General features: G+C 49.2%; 1 protein-coding gene across 11 annotated transcripts; it reads right to left on the bottom strand.

The window, feature by feature from the left end:
• Positions 1 to 3,856: 3,856 nt before the first annotated feature.
• Positions 3,857 to 17,757, bottom strand: WAS (WASP actin nucleation promoting factor). Of its 11 annotated transcripts, none has more exons than XM_041741916.1 (15): positions 17,588 to 17,757; positions 12,692 to 12,752; positions 12,473 to 12,558; positions 10,651 to 10,698; positions 10,206 to 10,346; positions 9,063 to 9,149; positions 8,860 to 8,962; positions 8,705 to 8,746; positions 8,559 to 8,612; positions 7,725 to 7,899; positions 6,663 to 6,705; positions 6,314 to 6,467; positions 5,698 to 6,113; positions 5,319 to 5,433; positions 3,857 to 4,159 (listed from the first exon to the last, which is right to left on the bottom strand). In XM_041741916.1, the coding sequence occupies exons 1-15, from the start codon at positions 17,750 to 17,752 to the stop codon at positions 4,104 to 4,106; spliced, it is 1,746 nt and encodes a 581-aa protein (XP_041597850.1). In that variant the 5' UTR covers positions 17,753 to 17,757; the 3' UTR covers positions 3,857 to 4,103. The 11 variants fall into 11 exon arrangements, with proteins under 11 accessions (XP_041597850.1, XP_041597853.1, XP_041597858.1 ...); XM_041741919.1 differs by having other exon boundaries at positions 12,692 to 12,782; positions 17,588 to 17,727; XM_041741924.1 differs by having other exon boundaries at positions 12,692 to 12,757; positions 17,588 to 17,620.
• Positions 17,758 to 17,962: the final 205 nt, after the last annotated feature.

Below are 17,962 nucleotides of genomic sequence, written 5' to 3'. Positions count from 1 at the left end.
GCAGCTACACTGGTATTTCAACTGGTCAGCTGGCCTGTGAGTCGTTCACTGCTCCTCATCGTTTTGTCAGTCGCCAGGCAGCCATTCTCAGCATCTGACTGACCACACATGGTCTATGTGGTCAGGGTGAACAGTCACTCACCAGATACAGTTGCCTATCAGGCAGTCACAGATCTGTCCCTCAGTCAGCAAGAAATTCCTTCAGGGTAACCCTCCTTTACACTGCATCAGACAGTGTAACATCCAGACACTCCCTCAGGCCAGATGTGACTCCTAGCAATAGTCAGCCACACACAACATCCCACCGCCCAGGCAGCAGCAACAGCACACACCACCAGTCAGCCAGCTTGTCAGTCCCTTGGGAGGCTGCCTGTCTTCTACACTATCAGACCACCAGTCCCAGCCAGTCCCAGGTGGGCATAATTTAGTTAGATATTCAGTACCTCCTACCATCAGGCAACTGCACTGTCAGTTCCTCAAAGCTCCCCTTTCCCTGTTGGTCCGTGAGTTATGTGGTCAACCAAATGATTACAGTTAAGCAGATGGTTGTTCTGTCCACCTGCCAGTCTAGCTCTGAGCTTGTTGGAGAAATAGACGGTCAGTATGAAGTTCCATCAGCTCCTGCTTACCATGACTGGAACAATCAGCAGCATACGTCCCACCTTGTATCCTCTTCCTTCCCTTATTCCTTCTAGAACACAGTCAGATGCTGGTCCTTGAGTGCTCCCAGTCTCCCCAAAAAGGTAAAACCCTCCTATTCCCAGGAGCCTAGTCCAACCCATAAGAATGGCTTAAGGCCCGACTGAATCTGGAGGGGGTGATGTAGGAGTATGTGGGTGTTGGGCAAACATCCCTTTGCCAATTTGAAAGATAAAACTGCCAGTTATGTTACCAGCAAAAGATGAGTATATTCAGGAATAGCTGAGAATTGCAACGCAGAACAAGCAAGTTATGGCAAAACCATATGCAAGTCCAATAAACAAAGGAGAACAGGGATCCCTGGGTGGTGCAGCGGTTCGGCGCCTGCCTTTGGCCCAGGGCACAATCCTGGTGACCCGGGATCGAATCCCACATCGGGCTCCCGGTGCATGGAGCCTGCTTCTCCCTCTGCCTGTGTCTCTGCCTCTCTCTCTCTCTCTGTGACTATCATAAATAAAAAAAAAAAAAAAGAAAAAAAAAACAAAGGAGAACATTATGTTATGGAGAAGGAGGAGGTTGGGAGGGGTTTGGAACAAAGATCTATTGGACAACAGCAAGAGTTCATACTGATCATGGTTTCTCACTGGCTGAGTTGCAGGAGTAGTCAGTTTCTTAAAGGAGATAGGATGTACATCTTTCCTTTGTTGGGAGCCTATAATTAAACATTCTTTCCTGTTGAGATACTTCTGTTGGGTGTGTAGCTGAAACTTTTTGCAGTAGACATTGTGCTAGAGGCTTTCTCTACCAGCCTCCCCTTCTAACATCCTGAGTCCATTTAAGTAAGGTTTCCCTTTCTTAATTTTCACACCGTGGTCCTCCCCAAACAGTATATATAATGTAATGAGTAGAGGCATGGATCTTGGAGCCTAGCTACCTGAATTCAAATGGTAGCATTTGCTAAATTGTGTGACCTTAGGCAGTTTCTTCATCTGAAAATGTCAGATGAGTGGCCTTGGGGTGGGTATCTCCCACTCATCTGGAAATCAATCTTTCTGGACTAGCATCTGTCCAGGAGACCTCAAAAGGAAGAGGCTACCCTATTATTACTGTGTCCCAATCCCAGCCATTTGTCTGTTCATTCAGCACTACTTTAGTGCCAACTGTGTATATTGCCTTGCCCAGTGCTGGGGCCAAATAAGGTCTTCTCCATTCCAAGCTGTATAGGTTTGACCTGTTTTCAATGCAAACCCCATCTTTGAGTGTACCACACATTTAGGAGAGGTCACAGGCCATAAGTGATCAGTGTCCTGCGTTTTCACAAGCAAACATAACTGTGGGACCAGAACAAAGGTTAAGAAACATCTCCAGCCAGAGATCCAGGAACACTTAATTCTGGAACATCTCTGAATTCTGGCTGCATCTCCCAAGCACTGGTGAGTCATAACTTAATTCGCAGTACTTTTTTGGTCTTCCTTGGTGATACATACAATAATGGTGCATTTTATGATCAGTGGTGACTCAGGATCAACCAGTAGTCGGAAGATTAATAGCAGCAGTGGCATCTAATGTTTGTAGTTGCCTCAAGGAGCCAGGCACTTTGCAGACAGTTTAATTCTGCAACCTTGCAAAGTATGCAATTTTTTTGTCTCAAATTAAAGATGGGGAAAACTGAGGCCCAGAAGGGTCAAGCAACTTGCCCATGGTCAGTACTGGTTTGCCAAGCCCATGCCTGCAGTGCTCCTGAGGATTCAGGGGTTGTATGATACAAGGTCTTCTCCATGACAAAGCCTGCTGAGGGGGTCCCAGCACACTGGATTTCTAGAGTTTCCTAGCAGGGAGTGGGGAGGCAGGTGAGTGATGCTGACAGGCCCTTCCTAGACTCAGCTGGGCCCTGGTGACCTGGCTGAGGTGGGGTGGGGAGTAGAGTGGAAGGTGAAGAACCATGAAAGAATTAAAAGGAACTTGAGACTCCCTCCTTCAGCTTCTGTGGCTTCAGGGCAGTTCTTAAGGAGCAAAATCAGCTCCCACTTCCCACACTTCCACCCTCACCGTGGCTCTCCTTTGCTCCTTCCCCTAGCCCCCAGCCTGCACCTCTGATGTTTCAGAAATTCATCCACTGGTCTTGCAGATGAATGAAGCCTGATCTCTCCAGATTCCTCCTCACTGTTCTCTTTCTCCCCCACTCCCCTCTTCCTCCCCTAAAGCTAGGATACCTGAGATCTCCTTATCCACCAGATTTCAGAAATGAGAAGGAGGAGATACCTCTTCCAAGGCTCTGATGTGCAAGAGCGTCTAATCACTCCCCCTGGAAATAGCTTTAAACACCAGGGACAGTTTTGAGTTGCTCCTTTTTTTCTGGTGAGTAATTTCCTAGAAGAGGAGGGGGGAATCAGTTACATACTGTTATTCGGCCCATTGTATAAATGAAGAAACAGGCTCAGAGGTGGGGGGTCTTGCCCAGGTTCTAGAGCAGATCTACCTTATTACTAAGTCTTTGCCTCTTTGGTTGCCACTGGTCAGGACTTGGTTTGCTCTGAGAACTGGGCAGAACCAAATTTTAAAATTGAGAAAGGGATCCTGCCCATCAAGATCCTGGTGTGTGAGTTGTGTACATGGAGAGTAAGTCTGACCATCGAGTATTCTCTTGATCTAATATTGTGTTGATTAGACTTTTTTTAAATAAGTAAGTAAAGGAATAAATAACTCCTGATCATTCACCATGCTCAAACTCACACCAAGCTTTCCCTACCTCAAGGCTTTGCACGGGCTGTTCGCTCTGCCTGGAATGCCCTCCCCGCAAAAGTTTATTGGTTGACTCCTCTCTCTTTAGATTCTTCACAACTGTCACCTCCTCCGGGTGGCTTTCCCTAAATGTTCCATCTGAAGCTGTTCCCCCTCAGCCTATCACAGCACTTGTCATGATCTGAAACTATCTGTTGTTTCTGTTTGATTCCTGGTTTTGTATCTGTCTCCTCCAATAGAATGTTGGCCTCACTAGGTTTTCTTCCCACTGGTTTAGCTCCAACCCCTAAAGTAGTGCTGGGCAACAAATGTTTGTGGAAAGAAAGGCAGAAGGAAACAAAGAAATAAATGAGGGAACAAATGAGTGAATGTACACGGGTAAGGCTAAATAAATGAAATGGGATAGGTGAATAAAAGACACTTTGGGGGAAAAGGACCCCAAATTTCCACATTTGGAATATAAACCAATTTGAGATTAGAGAAACAAAAAGACAGTTATTTTATTTTGGTTTAAAACTCATTATGTGAGAAGCACTGAGAAATTCTGTATAAAAAGGGGCCCTGGCTACTGCTAGGGTGAATGTTTGGGGACCAGTCAGAGATAACTGCATTGGAAGGGTTGGTGGGGAAGAAACGGGACCTGAGGGCCTGGAGGCCAGGAGTGGAGGACAGCAAGCAGCAGCTGCCAGGGGAGGAGGCTCAGAACAGGTGCGGAAGGTGACTCAGTCATCCCATTCATCGTCCTCATCCTCGTCGCCGGCCTGGTCCTCCCCTTCGTCTGAGAGGGAGAGAAAAAGCAGAACTCAAGATGGGCAGAAGGGTTCAAAGGCCCTGGGTAATGTAAGGTTCTTGGGGTCTGAGAGGTCAGGACTCAGGGTCTGGGGCAAGGGGCTGAGATCTCCTGCTGGGAAGTCAGATCTGGGGGCCTGTGCAGTTGGATGAGCAAGGGGGCCACCCAGAGGAGGGAGAGTTAGGGTGTAGGTTGAAGTTGGAATCAAAGTTAATACCATTGTCAGAAATGTAGTTAGGTGGGTTACTGCCCAACTATGTGGTTACTGCCACACAAGGGTTAATGTTAACAGGCTTGTTATTTACTGGGGTAAATTTTAAGTATTATAAGCAAAGGTGGAGTACATTACAATAGTGCTGTTTCATAACAGGCTAATGTTAATATTGTTGACCTATAATGGGTTATTGATATCACTGTCAAAAGAGGAAGTTTGTTATAATATTGTCATATAATGGATTCATATTTAATCTGTGGGCTTACTCTGGGATTAATGTTAATACTGTCATTAATCTGTTGAGGTTCACATTACCCTCATCTAATTGTCATATAATAGTAATATTATTGACACAATTAGGGGGATGAATGTTATTATGATAGATTGGGTTGGTTATGATATTATTATCACATTACAAGCTAATGTTCATCTATTGACACAGAGTTCAAGTTAATATTATTGTCTATGGTGGGGCCCTTTATAATATCATCACATATGGGCTAATGTTATACACTACTGGACATACAGGATTAATATTAATATTGTGGCCATGCCTTGGCATTAATGTTAATGTTATTGTCAAAGAGTGAATTCTATTATTGTTCCATAATGACAGTGTTAATATTGTCACAAAGAAGACAAACGTGAGAATCATGATGGGGTTAATGTTACTATGGATACAGGACACCTGGTGGCTCAGAGGTTGAGCATTTGCCTCCTGATCAGGGCAGGGATCAAGTCCCACATCGGGCTCCCTGCGAGGAGCCGGCTTCTCCCTCTGCCTATGTCTCTGCCTCTCTCTGTGTCTCTCATGAATAAATAAGTAAATCTTTAAAAGAAATGTACTATGAATGGTAACCGGTAGAGTTGTTCTTAGGCCAACACTAGCCCTAGGAACTGGGCTCACTGTCCTGGCAAAGGTCAGGCTCTCACCTGAGGAGTGGATGGCTCTGCTTCTCTTCTGCATCACGTGCATCAGGGCTCCCACCAACCCTTCTGAGCTCTGAGGTGGAGGCTGCAGTGCTGAGCTCTCTGGGGCCCCAGGGGTCTGGAGCAAGCAGGATCCAGCATAGAGGGTTCAGGGCCCATGATAGGAGCATACCTCCCTGCCCCTTCCTCATTATTTCCCCTCCCATATTCTCAAGTCCCCTTCTAGGTTCCCAGCCTGTCTCTCCCCACCAGCCTCCCAGCCCTATCACTGAAACCCAAAAGCCTGGGACCTCCATCAGTTTGGCCCTGGCCCCCTAATATCCAGACATGCCCAGCACACCCAAGTCCCAGATCCCCAATCCTCCATCTTGCCCGTCTTCACCTTGTTCAGCTGAATTCCCTGCCGGATTTGATCCAAAAGCGCCCCCCGACCTCCACCAGGAGTCGGGCCCCCGGAAGGCCCCAGAGCAGGAGGAGGGGGAGGGACTGGCCCCTCCCCAGAGCTGGGTGGTGGTGGTGGTGGTGGTGGTGGTGGTGGTGGTGGTGGAGGCACAGGAGGCCCTCCAGCTCCAGGGGGTGGAGGGGGCAGTGGTCCAGAACGTCCAGTGGCTGGCGGGGGTGGTGGTGGAGGGCCCCCTCGGCCTGAGGGTGGGGGTCCCCGGGGAGTTGGTGGGGGTGGAGCATTTCCCAAAGGAACAGGGGGCAGTGGACCAGAACGACCCTTGTTGCTCCCTATAGTAGGGGGCCTGGGAGCCTGGTTTCCTCCTCTGGATGGTGGTGGGGGTGGTGGAAGCGGCTCTGAGGGGGGAAAATAACATAGCTATTGTTATAATTATCTTCAGAGCCTCAGTTTTGCTCATTTGTAAAATGGCACCCCAACTGACCAACTCCTGATTCAAGCACTATAAGGGTTTCCATGAGAACTGAATGACTAGCAGTGTATCTCTTAGAAACCAGCTACTAGGGCTGGAGAAGATGGGGGGTGGGGGGGTGCTCACCCTGGCGCCTCATCTCTTGCCGCACAGCCTCCAGCCCACCCTGGTCCTCAATGAAGTCATAGATAAGTTTAGAGGTCTCGGCATCTGTGAGCTGGGCCTCACTGATTCCTGCCCTGGAGAACAGTCTCCGCAGATCCGGGTCCAGGTTGTTTACCTGCCCAGGAGGAGAAAGGCCAGGGCAGGAGTGGGGGAATAAGGTGGATAGGGGAGGGGCACCGATTATCACTGGGTCCACCTCAGAGGGAGACCTGAGAGGAGTGAAGAAAGGGTGTGGGTAGGTCTGAGCCAGGGGACTTTGGATGGGTAGGTGGGTATTTAAGCAGGTCAAGGGGTCTTTGGAATTACTCACGTCAAATCCATTCTGGGGGTCCCACCCCACGTGGCTGACATGTCTGGGGGAGGTGAGGAGATCCCAGTGAAGCCCCACTGCCCTTCCTTCCCTCCTTTTCTAGTGAAGCCCTCTTGCCCTCCCCTGCCCAGAGGGACTTGGAAAGGCCAGAATTAATGGATGAGTCATAAGTGAATGAATGAGTGACTGAATGAGAACAGTTCATAGCTTGTAGTGCCCATCTATCCATCCATCCCTTTTTCTACTATCCATCAACCCATCCATTTGTCCACCTAGCCATTTGCATTCACCTGTCAGACCACCAGTCTATTGTATATTTGTTTTTCCACCCATCTGCCCACATATATTTGTTTACCCAGTTGTCTGCCAATCTGTCTTCACACACCTTTGTCAATCCACTCATGTGCCCACCTTTCAATCCATCCACTCTTTTGTCTACCCATTCAACCACACTTCTATTTATCCACTGAACTGTCCATTCATCCACATATCTGGCCACCTATCCATCCCCATCTACCTTCTCTGTGAATCAACCAGATATCCATTCGTCTGTCCACATACTCATCCACTCACCCATCCATCTATCCACCTACTTCCCATTTACCCATCTATCCAACCACCTATCCATTCATTCCCCAACCGACTCATTCATTCATGCATTCATTCATTCATCCAACCATTTATATATCTACCCACCCATTCACTCACCCACGAACCCACACAGGGCAGGACCAACCCACACAGGGCAGCCCACACAGGGCAGGACCAAGGTGAACCAAGTGAGGTGACGAAGGTGCAAAATTTAAGGAGGTCCTTACTCTCAGAGGCATGAATTGCAGTTGTGGGACCCTTAGAGTAAGTGCCTCTGTACATTTTGCAACCTTGGAACCTCACTTGCCTTTCCATAGGCCTGGCCTTGCACCTACCCAACTCTCCACTCATCTGCCTACCCACTCACCCATCCATCTGCCCAACCTTCCATCCACCCAGCTCTCTTCCTGTCCAACTTTTCATCTGCCCCCCCAACAGGGACCTGTGGGACTAGTGGGGAGAGGTTCTCACTTGAATCCACTGGGTGCACCAATATCAGCCTTGCTGATCTTCTTCTTCCCTGAGCGTTTCTTATCAGCTGGGCCAGGCCCAAGTGCTGGGAGCCCACGGTACCGTGAACTCGTGATGTCCGGGTTCTGGATGTCCACTGTTACTAGCCCCAGGGACAGTGGGCCAGTTGCTGGGCCTGTGGGGATAATAGGGTGATTGAGCCATTGACCTACTTACCTACCAACCAAAGCATAGGGGCAGAAGACAGGAAGAGTGTTGGGGGAATCTGCATGTGTGTTTGATGGTCATGGAGGGAGTAGATGAGGGGTCCAATTAGGGTTTATGGAGAAGTGGATGAGTGGGTCCCACAAACCAGTCTTACCTTCACCAATTCATTTATTTATTCATTGACTCCTGCTTATCACTTAAGTATTGATTCATTAATTCTGGCTCATTGACCAGAATTTGTTAAATTATTCAGTCAGTCATTGCTTTCTTCACTGATTGAAATGTTACGTCACTTATTCATTTATTTGCTGTTCAGTCACTCATTCATTAATTTAGTCAATCATCCATCCATCCATCCATCCTTCCATCCTTCCATCCATATATATATCCACATACTCATTCACCTATACATCTGTACACTCACCTATACATCTATACATCTATGTTTCCATCTTCCCATCAATTCATCCTCTACCCATCTATCCATCCACCCACCCACCCATCCATTTGCCCACTTATCTCTGCACTCACCCAACTCACCCAACTACTCGCCCATCTCCACCCATCTATTCATTACTCCCCCATCCATCTGTCCACCCAGAGACACAGGGAAGAATCAGCACTCACCCCCTTGATCTCCGGCTGGGTGTGGGGGCAAGGGTGGGGGCCCTCCTCTTCTCTCTGGAAAGATGGAATGGGTAGACAACTATTACAACTCTGCCACAGGTTCCCGGACCAGCCCCTTCTTATCCTCCTTGAACTTGAGGACTCACCTTCACTGACTGGTGCTGGGGGTGAGGGTAGCTGGTGTCTGTCTGTGGAGAGACAGGTGGACTGAGAACCAGAACCATCAAGAGGGGCTTTTCCAGCTCGCTTCTCTTGCATACCCTTCTGCCCCACTTCCTTTCTTCCCCCAAGGCCTCCTCACCTCCACTTTGCCTCTGATTCCTTTTTTGTATCTTCTCCTGCACCAGGGCTCGGAAGGCCTGGGCCTCGCCCTCGTCTGCAAAGTTCAGCCCTGCTTGGCAGTCCTACACACATCTTGGGCTCAGTAGCCTTCCAGCCCCCCACCACCTTTCCCATTTCATCCCCACACCCCAACTGAGGCCCAACGGTTGAGTCGTCACTCACATCTCCAGCAAAGGTGTGGAAGAAGGGGGTAGGAGTGGAATAGACCAACTGTGAGTACAGCTCCTGTTCCCAGAGCAGCCGGCCAGCCTGGAGAATTTTGGGGGAAGCACACTGGTACTGAGGCATGCCCTGGGTGGCAGGCCTCTGTATCTGGACAAGGAGAATGGTGGCCTAATTTGGGGCCCCGGGATCAGATTGGAGATTTCCAGCTTATCAGCAGAGAGTTGGGAATCCATATGTCAGATGTGGAGGGTTGGGGTACTTAGGACTTAGGGGTATAGGGCTTAGATATTGCAGTGAGAGATTTGTATTTGGGGTTCAGAGCCCAAGATGTGGGACTTAGGCTTGAATGTGAGGATCTAGGACTCCAATCCTAGGAAACTGAGACCATACATAGACTCCATCTTACATCTTTTCTTTATGGGGCCTTCATTTGGGCAGGTGGGGCTCCAGTACTGGGAGTTGGGGTTGAGATTTGAGATTCAGACATACAGACTTGAAAGTTGAGGGGTGGAGAATTCAGTCAAGGGATATACAGTTTGATGTTTGTGAAGCAGAACTATGGCTTAGGAGCTTGGCAAACCTTTAGTGTCCAGGAGTTTTGATGAGGGATTTCTGGGACCCAAAATGTGGAGCTTAGAACAGATTTGAGGTTCAGGTAAAAATACAGTGCACATTTTTTTTTTTTTTTAGTTAATGAAACAGACTAGATTTAGGAACTATACTAATATTTTTTTGTAGGGGGAGGTTTATAGATCTTGACAAGGGGTCAGTCATCAAAGACAAAGAAAGCCAAACTAGGGATGCCTGGGTGGCTCAGAGGTTGAGCATCTGCCTTTGACTCAGGGCATGGTCCCAGAGTCGCGGGATCAAGTCCCGCATGGGGCTCCCTGCATGGAGCCTGCTTCTCCTCCCTCTTACTATGTCTCTGCCTCTCTCTGTGTGTCTCTCATGAATAAACAAATAAAATCTTTAAAAAAAAGAAAGAAAGAAAGAAAGCCAAACCACAGTTTGACGTTTGGATGAAGTCTTTGGTCCTGGGACTCAGGGGTTCACTGATCTAAGGCCTTGGGGCTATGGACACAGATCTGGGTTTGCGGGTTGAACACTGGTTTGCATGTCCAGTGGGGGGACGGGGGTCACCTGAAGGCCATAAAGACGGATGAAATAGGACTTCTGGGGGTTATCCTTCACGAAGCACACAGCCCCACAATGCTCCTTGGTCCAGTGCTCAGCTCCAGGAGGCAGTGCCAGGTACAGCTGAACAACAGCGGTGGCCAGTGTCTGGGAGGGAAGAGCAGGGCTCAGTGGAATCTGGTCAGCCAGAGGGTCCAGTTCTTCCTTCTCCATGGCTGTCCTGATTCCAAAGGAAGAGCCACAGCCAAAGGGAAAGCAGACAGATACTGAAATCAAGATCTTCCTGGGACTGGTGAATGGGGATAAGTGGATTTTCAGAGAGGAGGTGATGGAGAAGAGAAGGAAGAGGGGAAGAGGAAGAGAGAAGGACAGAATAAGGATGGGGAAGAGGAGGAGAGGAAGAGTAGGAAAAGGAGGGAGACAGGGAAGGCCAGGAGATTCTCCAGCTCACCCAGCATTTCCGACCCAGCATCTCGAAGAGTCGCTGGTTCTCGTGGTCCTGGAGGAGTGTGGAGGGTATGTTCTGCTGAACCCCTGGTCCTCCGCGACCCCCAGACCTGCCTCCCACAGGGCCCCCACTCATGGTGCCTCCTGCCCTTGTCCTCTCCGGCTAGGCTCTGGGTGCAGGGTAAGAAGAGGAACTTCCGCAGTGTGCAGGGGAACAGGAAGTACAAAAAACCACAAGGGAAACAAGTCCTCCAGGGGCCCCTGGGTGGGCCCAGCTGCCTCCTCCCTCCCTAGGACAGGCTTGGACCCTCCTCCTTCAGAATGGGGCCCTGCTCCATTTGACTAGTCAAGACCCATCTTTTGGATCAGCTCATGTCCTCCTCCTTTTTTTTACTCCCTGAGGCCCATCTCCCTCTGACTGGCTCAGATCCTCCTCCCTCTGATTAGCTGCAAGCAAGAGGTAGGCCTCTGCTGCACTTCTGCCTGAGGACACCATGGCAGGAAGCAATCAGCGAGGTGGGGGGGTCTCATTCTTCCCCAAAGCATCCAGTTGGTCTGGGCCTGAAGCCCAAGGCCCCTCATGCTGAAGGGTTACAGTGTTAAAACTTTTCCTCTGGGGTGCCTGAGTGGCTCAGCTGGTTAAGCGTCTGCCTTCACCTCAAGTCATGATCCCAGCATCCTGAGATGAGCCCACCACCCCCACCCCTCCAGTCGGATTCCTTGCTCAGTGGGTAGTCTGTTTCTTCCTTTCTCCCTCCCTCTGCTCACTCATCACTCATCGGGCTCGCACTCTCTCTTTCTGAAAGAAAGAAAGAAAGAAAGAAAGAAAGAAAGAAAGAAAGAAAGAAGAAAGCAAGCAAGCAAGCAAGCAAGCTTTTCCTCTAATGACACTGTGAGTGCCTGGGATCCCACCCATCTCCTGAGACTCCCAACAACGCACATATACCCAGCTCACTTCCCCATCCCTCACCCCTGCCTCCCAGTAGTTCCCAGATCACTTTCTGTTTATCATCCCTTGATAGCATATATGTACACCTTGGCAACGTCTTGGTTAATCCTCATTGCTTTTGAACTTTTAAAAATCTGTAATCTCCAGAGTCTTGCTTTTTTCCCATGCAACATCCTACTTTGATCCAACATTCGTGTACCTACTGAATGTGTGTGCCAGACAGGGTTCTGACCTCTGTAAATACTGACCCATCTAAATCCCCCTAACAGCCTATGGGACATACCTATCAGTATGGGGAAGAGGAGGAAAGGAAGAGTAGGAAAAGGAGGGAGACAGGGAAGGCCAGGAGATTCTCCAGCTCACCCAGCATTTCCGCCCCAGCATCTCGAAGAGTCGCTGTCCATTTGATAGTGGGAAACAAGGAAACAGAGGCACACTGATTTTCCCAGTAGCTCTCAGTTAGCAAGTGATGGGGCCCGATGGATCCCACACCAGGTAGGCTGGGTCCAGAGTGCACACTTCCCATTACTGGGCTCCAAGGCCTTCTCTCTGGTAAAATCTGGATCTGCCTATAACAGTGGCCACTCCTTTTCGCTGCTACACGATATTCTTTTGTTTGACTGTATGATCTGTTTATTCATATTCTCCTGTTAACAGATATTTAGGCCATTTTTGGCTTTCGCTGTGAGGAGCTACACTGCTGTGGGTACTCCTGTACACATCTCCTGATCCACATGGGCACACACATACACTTGGAAGGGGAATTGGGGGACCTATAGGGTTTGTCCATCTCCAGAATGACCAGATCATTCCAGATTGTTCCCCCAAATGGATGCTAGCTCAGTCCTCATACCTCCCTAGGCCTCAGTTGCTTTACCGTTTGTAGACATGAAACTCTCGGCTTCATACAGCAGTCCAGGGGAGCTAACATCTCCCTGGGGTGTGACTGACATTTCTGGGTACCTGAAGGGAAACAGCACTTAGAAAGATGGCACCCACAGTCCTGCCAGGAAACCTGGCTTGAAGTTCCCTTCTGGTGTGGCAATTCCCACCTCCCTCCCCTCCCCTCCCCTCCCTTCCCCTCCTCACAACTTACCTTTTGGCACCCACAATTCACCAGACAATTTTGTACCTCCAATCCTGGAGTGCCTTCCAGCCTGTTCTTGGGGCAAGACCATGCTTTATTCCTTAAAAAGCCATCGCATTCATTTTAATACTGCTCATCGTGCTCTTGCCACGTGCAATGCCTATCTCTGGTATCTGGCACAAACTAGACACTCAATAAATGTTTACTGAAGGAATCAATGAGGGCTTAGTGTCTAATTTGATTCAGTGTTTTCTGAGCTTTTTCTAAGGGCTTTATGTTTATTAACTCATTTCATATTCACAGGTGACCCCATGAGGTAAGCACTACTCTTATCCCCATTTTACTGATAGGGAAGCTGAGGCCCAGAGAAATAGCTAACTTGCCCAAGATCACCCAGCTCGTAAATGGTGGTGCTGAGGCCAAATAAGTGACAAATTATTCCTAATCTGTCAAGTGCCACATGGGGGTAGAGAGAAAATTCTTCTGCTCCTTCTGTGTCTTTTGTTCTCCACCTTCCTCCTCCTTCTTTCTCTGCCCCTAGATCTGTCTCCCTTAAGTCTATACCAGTGGGCCTTAAGCCTCTGCTACATTTGCTGGCTATTTATTTTTTAAAATATTTTATTTATTTATTTGAGTGAGAGAATGAGTGAGAGAGAACAGGAGCAGGGGGGAAGGGGCAGAGGGAGAGGGAGGAGCAGACACCCCACTGAGCAGGAGAGCCCCTTGCAGAGCTCCATTCCATGACCTGAGCCAAAGGCAGACACATAACTGGCTAAGCCACCCAGACGCCTCACTAGTTGTTTCTTAAATTAACATTTAAAAGTTCTATATTTCCAGGGAACCTCAGTTGAGCATCTGACTCTTGTTTCAGTTCAGGTCATGATCTTAGGGTCATGGAATTGAGTGGCTTCCAGCTCAGTGGGAGGTCTGCTTAAGTTTCTCTCTCCCTCTGCCCTCCTTTCAAATAAATAAAGAAATCTCTTTTAAAAAGGGTTCCTGGGACTCCTGAGTGGCTGGGTGTTTGGCGCCTGCCTTCAGCCCAGGTCATGATCCTGGGGTCCAGGGATCGAGTCCCACGTCTGTCTCCCTGCGTGGAGCCTGCTTCTCCCTCTCCCTCTGTCTCTGCTTCTCTGTGTCTCTCATGAATGAATAAACAAAATCTTTAAAAAAAATAAAAAATACAAAGGGTGCCTGGGTGGCTCAGTCAGTTAAGCATCTGCCTTCAGCTAAGGTCATGATCTCAGGGTCTTGGAATGGAGCCCCACATTGGGCTCCTCGCTCAGCTGGGGGTCTGCTTTTCCTTTCCCTCTGTCCCTCCCCCTGCTCATGCTCTCTCTCTCAAATAAATAAATAAAATCTTTAAAAAAAAAAGTTACATATTTCCTGTTCTTCTAAGTAGCAGACAGCTTTAAAATTTATATTTTTCTCTAAGTAAAAAAACCTAAAGTAGGGTTTTGTTGTTTTAGTCCCTAACGGAATGAGTTTCCCCACCCTGGAATATAGTGATTTTGTAATCATTTTTCATATTATCCAGATTCTTTTTTTTTTCAAGATTTTATTTACTTATTCATGACAGACACACACAGAGAGAAGCAGAGACACAGGCAGAGGGAGAAGCAGGCTCCATGCAGGGAGCCTGATGTGGGACTTGATCCCAGGACTCCAGGATCACGCCCCAGGCTGAAGGCGGCGCTAAACCGCTGGGCCACCAGGGCTGCCCTATTATCCAGATTCTTGAATCACTTTGTTGACCTGCATAAATACTTGGGAGCTAGCTTATTTCACTTTTATGTAGCCCCATTGATTCTTGCTTTTCTGCACTGGATGACAGTATTTGCTGATGAGGTAACCTCAAAGGTAATTTGCTCTCCAGGACCTTCACAGAGATTTAAAAACAAAAACAAGGGATCCCTGGGTGGCGCAGCGGTTTGGCGCTTGTCTTTGGCCCAGGGCGCGATCCTGGAGACCCGGGATCGAATCCCACATCAGGCTCCCGGTGCATGGAGCCTGCTTCTCCCTCTGCCTATGTCTCTGCCTCTCTCTCTCTCTCTGTGACTATCATAAATAAATAAAAATTAAAAAAAAAATTTAAAAAATAAAATAAAATAAAAACAAAAACAAGGTAGCCCTGGTGGCTCAGTGGTTTAGTGCCTTCTTTGGCCCAGGGCGTGATCCTGGAGACCCGGGATCAAGTCCCACATCAGGCTCCCTGCATGGAGCTTTCTTCTCTCTCTCTCTCTCTCTCTCTCTCATGAATAAATAAATAAAAATAAAATCTTAAAAGAAAGAACAAAAATCTTAATTTAGCTTCTATGGTTCTCAGCAGGAGGGTGGGTCCAATATGAGTCAGTCTGCCACAGCCAGGAGCAGCAGTTCAAATTTACTTCTTAAGGGGATCCCTGGGTGGCTCAGTCGTTTAGCACCTGCCTTTGGTCCAGGGTGTGATCCTGGAGTCCCCAGAATCGAGTCCTGCATCAGGGTCCCTCCATGGAGCCTGCTTCTCCCTCTGCCTGTATCTCTGTCTCCCTCCCTCTCCCTCTCTGCTTGTCTCTCATGAATAAATAAATAAAATCTTTTAAAAAATTTTCTTAGTAAGCCAGCAAATCCCCAGAAACCCCCAAGAACCAGGATATACCCAATAACTTAGACCATCCTGATGTCCCTCAGCCACCTCCTTCTGCCACTGCACTCCCCACCAGGGTTACCAGATGGAGAACCATTTCCTGTTTATATCCTGTGCTTATTTTGCTTTATTCTGAAAGGATATTGTCTACAAGATCCTGGCTGCCACACCTCAAGCCCTGAGTAGGAAATAAGACACAGCCAGTGATGAGAAATGGGGGTGTCTTCCATGCTTTGGCCATACCACACAACTGAGTCCATGGAGGAGATGTAGGCACAGGTAAGGTTCCTACTGTTGTCCTCTAAGACCAAACTGAGGCCAAGATGGCAAAATTTCCTTTGCTATGACATCTTTCTCCTTCCCCTTACGTCCCTGTCTCCCGTGGTCCTCTGTGCCTCTGACTGAGGGTAAGGGGTCCTTCCTAGGGTCAGGCCTAAGGAAACAGCAGTTCCCAACCCTCCGACCCAATCCTTTGACCATCCTGGAATGACATTCAGATACATTATAAGACTCAGTGGTATGGGGCTGTCCCCCCAGGCCCCCTCCCATTCAATGCCGACGCACCCCCATCATTGTGACAACCAAAGTCTACCAACCAGGAATTCCATAAATACACCCCCAGGGCAGGAAGGAACATGACTCTTCTCTGCCTTGTTCATTGCCTTATGCCCACCATCCTGGCACAAGACGCTGCATGCAGTTCAATCACTCTTTGTGGAATAATCATCATATAGTCAAGTTATCTGTGCTGTGATTTACTGCCCTCTTTCCACACGGCTCCCCTGCTTGCTCTTCAGGGGAAAGGGGGAAGAAAACTCAGTGCAGGGGCCAGCCTCTCCCACAGAGGTGTCCAAACTGTTCATGGATGCTATGGGCAAGAGTGCTTTTTTAGGGGTCCTAAGGAGAGGGGCTGATTTCTAGTTCTGGTGGAGGTGGAATGAGGATGGGGGTGCACAGAAAAGCAGAGACACCTGGAAAGATAAGAATGGTTCAGTGGTGGGGCCCCTGGCTGGCTCAGTGGGTAGAGCATGTGACTTTTGACCTCAGGGTCATAAGTTCAAGCCCCATGTTGGGCGTAGAGTTACTTTAATAAGAAAGAAAAAATGCGGTTAGAACCACAGGTTCTAGAACCCCACAGCCTGGCTCTGGCTGTGCCACTTAGGAGCTCTTTTTGTTTGTTTTTAGATTTTATTTATGAGAGAGACAGAGAGAGAGAGAGAGAGAGAGAGAGAGAGAGAGATTGAGAGAACAAGCAGGGCAGGGAGGAGCAGAGGGAAAGGGAGAAGCAGACTCCCCAGAGCAGAGAGCACCACATGGGGCGGGATCCCAGGACTCTGGGATCATGACCTGAGCTGAAAGCAGACGCTTAACCTACTCAGCCACCCAGGTGACCCCACTTAGGAACTGTTTAAAGGTCTGGGAACCTCTCAGTGCCTCACCTAGCTCATCCATAAAGTGAAGAGAATAGCAGTTGAGATTATTGGGAAGACTAAATGAGATAATTCATGCAAAGTGATTAGGACGTTATAATTATGCATTATTGTTGTTTTATCTGAAATAGCTGAGTTCAGCTATTGGATGAATGAACTATCAACCCTCAGCCTAGCATTCTCCCACCCTCGCCCCAATCCTCTCCTCACCCTCCTCCATAGCATTTTCAGGTCCCACCGCCCTTGGTGGATGGTCAGAGACTCAGAACACCTGACCACCTTCCGCTGCCCTTTCTCTACTCTCCCTCACTGCAAAGACCATCTGAGATCCATTCCGTGGGCCCCAGCCGGACTCCTCCAGGACCCTGACACGGTCCTGGAGCCCTCCCTGCCAATCTTGGACGTACCACCCACCACTTGTTTCCTGCCCTGCTCTCCAACCTGCACAGGAAAACAGCCCTCCCCTACCCTTCTGGGTTTGTGGCTGCTAACCTCGGACCAGCCGGGAAGCCAAAGGTCCCCTTCTAGTCCTAGTCCCTCCACTGCCCACACCCTCAAATTCACCAACTCTCCCTAGATAGGTGCTCACTACCTCCCTGCACCGCTGTGTCTGTGACACCAGAATTGCGCACACCCGAGTGTGTATGACCCCCCTGCGGGTCCAAAACCGGGAGTATCCACTTCCCGGTCTGTGTGTCCCAAGGGCAGCCCACATCCTTGACCGTGTAAACCCCTATGAGTGTTAACGGTGCAGCCTGGAATGGACCACAGCGGGCGTGGGGAGGAACGCAAAACGGAACAGTCCGCCTCGGACCGTGCCACTAGGAAGGGGACAGCCACCTTGCAGCATACCGTTTGTTTGTGGGGGAGGATCACGACAGCTGCCTCAATCCCTAATGGAGAGGGGAACGTCGCAATCTTGCTTATCCCAAGAACACGTCCCGAACTCCCGACTCCCACCCGCTTCAGGCGCGCCTCACGCTCCGGTCGCGCCCCAACCTCTTTCACATCCGCCATCTTAGCCTCCCTGCCCCCCTCGATTTCTTAGAAGCCGCTGTCATTATACCCGAGCCCCCAATTGGCTCAGGGTGCGGACGAGCGGCTCGGAGACTGTCGTGGGCTCTGATTGGACGATGGCCGAATTCTTCCTGAGTCCGGAAGACTAACTTAGCCCGCCTCCGCTCGCGCGCGCCGGGCGCTCATTGGTCACGCACTCGGGGCACGTGC

This window comes from Vulpes lagopus, chromosome X, assembly GCF_018345385.1.
Source record: "Vulpes lagopus strain Blue_001 chromosome X, ASM1834538v1, whole genome shotgun sequence".
Taxonomy (NCBI): Eukaryota; Metazoa; Chordata; class Mammalia; order Carnivora; family Canidae; genus Vulpes; species Vulpes lagopus.
Note: the sequence above shows the minus strand (reverse complement) of the source record. Positions and strands in the feature narration are given on the sequence as shown.

Coding starts and splice junctions, on each gene's coding strand:
- WAS (XM_041741916.1), bottom strand. CDS start 17,752: ATGGCGGATGTGAAAGAGGTTGGGGCGCGACCGGAGCGTGAGGCGCGC. Junction 12,753..17,587: donor TCCTCCCCCACAAACAAACG/GTATGCTGCAAG, acceptor CCCCAAGAACAG/GCTGGAAGGCACTCCAGGAT. Junction 7,900..8,558: donor CCCAGCCGGAGATCAAGGGG/GTGAGTGCTGAT, acceptor TTATCCCCACAG/GCCCAGCAACTGGCCCACTG.